We start from the raw sequence: 1,139 nt of genomic DNA, 5'->3' as shown, positions 1-1,139 counted from the left end.
CAGTGTCCAGGTGAACGCAGTGTGTACTGGTTCAGATCTGGATCAGGTGAATCTTATCCAGGCATCTTTTACACTCACAGTGAAAAAAAAGGGAAGACGTCCAAAATTATACAGAACTCCACGGATACTGGAACTTACTACTTACTGATCACCTTGTGACTAAATCTTCCATTTGAGTGAGATGACATCAGTTGTGCAAGAGAAGACATCAGTCTGCACCACAATGATTGGAAGACTGGCTGCTTTAATTCTTCTAAGTACATTGAGTAAGTGGAACTTTAGTTTTCTACTTTAAGATGAGTACTACTGTCAATATTATCAATTATTTTCCTTTTTTGTATATGTATTTGTATTGTAGGTTATATTTGTGTTTAATTATCTTCTGTTACATTTGTCACAGTTTTTTCTCTTTTCTTTAGCCCTTGTTCAAACTTCAGAGGTTCCGACCAGAATCTTTGACTGTGGTTGAACGAGGAGATAACTTGTCTCTGATATGTTCAGTCTCTGGAACTGAAGAGGGGTTGTTTTACTGGTATAAGCTGAAGTTTGGACATGTGGTCCAAACAGTTGCAACAGGACCCTTAAAAAAAACATCCAAGAACCATTATTCAACTCCAGATTCACAGTAACAACTGTGAACGCTCAGCATGTTCTCAACATCAGAATGTAAGCAAAGAAGAGAAGCAACATACTGTGTAAAGCCCAGGAGCAGAATACAAAATGGAATTTATTAACGGCACACTTTTGGCTGTGAATGGTAAAGTATGTTCATTTCAGTGAACTTGTTTGCTGCTTTGTTGATACTAAAATATCCATTAACCGCCTTTTTGTGAATCACACAGATCATAAAAACCTGAAGAAATCTCTCTATGTGAAACAAAGTCCGGAGACAGAGTTGGTCCAGCCGGGCGACTCAGTGACTCTCCAGTGTTCACTTCTCTCCAAGACAAAAGGAAACACAGATCAGTGTCCAGGTGAACGCAGTGTGTACTGGTTCAGATCTGGATCAGGAGAATCTCATACAGGCATCATTTACACTCACAGTGATGAAAAAGAGGAAAGAAGTTGTGTCTACAGTCTGTCCAAAACTATACAAAACTCCTCTGATACTGGGACTTACTACTGTGCTGTGGTCACGT

At 39.3% G+C, this 1,139-nt stretch overlaps 2 protein-coding genes and 1 gene segment (V, D, J or C); 2 read left to right on the top strand and 1 right to left on the bottom strand.

Annotated features, from left to right (window-relative positions):
• Window positions 1-1,139, bottom strand: part of LOC116696560 (signal-regulatory protein beta-2) — a 29,757-nt gene that overhangs the window by 18,701 nt on the left and 9,917 nt on the right. The gene's annotated exons all lie outside the window — the stretch shown is intronic.
• Window positions 1-1,139, top strand: part of LOC116696562 (uncharacterized) — a 15,596-nt gene that overhangs the window by 11,769 nt on the left and 2,688 nt on the right. The window lies entirely within an intron of this gene.
• The window catches only part of LOC116696564 (Ig kappa chain V-VI region NQ5-78.2.6-like), a 2,256-nt gene continuing 1,809 nt past the window's right edge, over window positions 693-1,139 (top strand). The window contains 2 exon segments of the V gene segment in view: window positions 693-757; window positions 843-1,139. The exon segment at window positions 843-1,139 is cut by the window's right edge and continues 42 nt beyond it. Of these exon segments, the coding sequence occupies window positions 721-757; window positions 843-1,139 (334 nt within the window).

Source organism: Etheostoma spectabile, chromosome 10 (assembly GCF_008692095.1).
Source record: "Etheostoma spectabile isolate EspeVRDwgs_2016 chromosome 10, UIUC_Espe_1.0, whole genome shotgun sequence".
NCBI lineage: Eukaryota > Metazoa > Chordata > Actinopteri > Perciformes > Percidae > Etheostoma > Etheostoma spectabile.
This window is presented reverse-complemented; position numbering and strand designations above follow the sequence as displayed.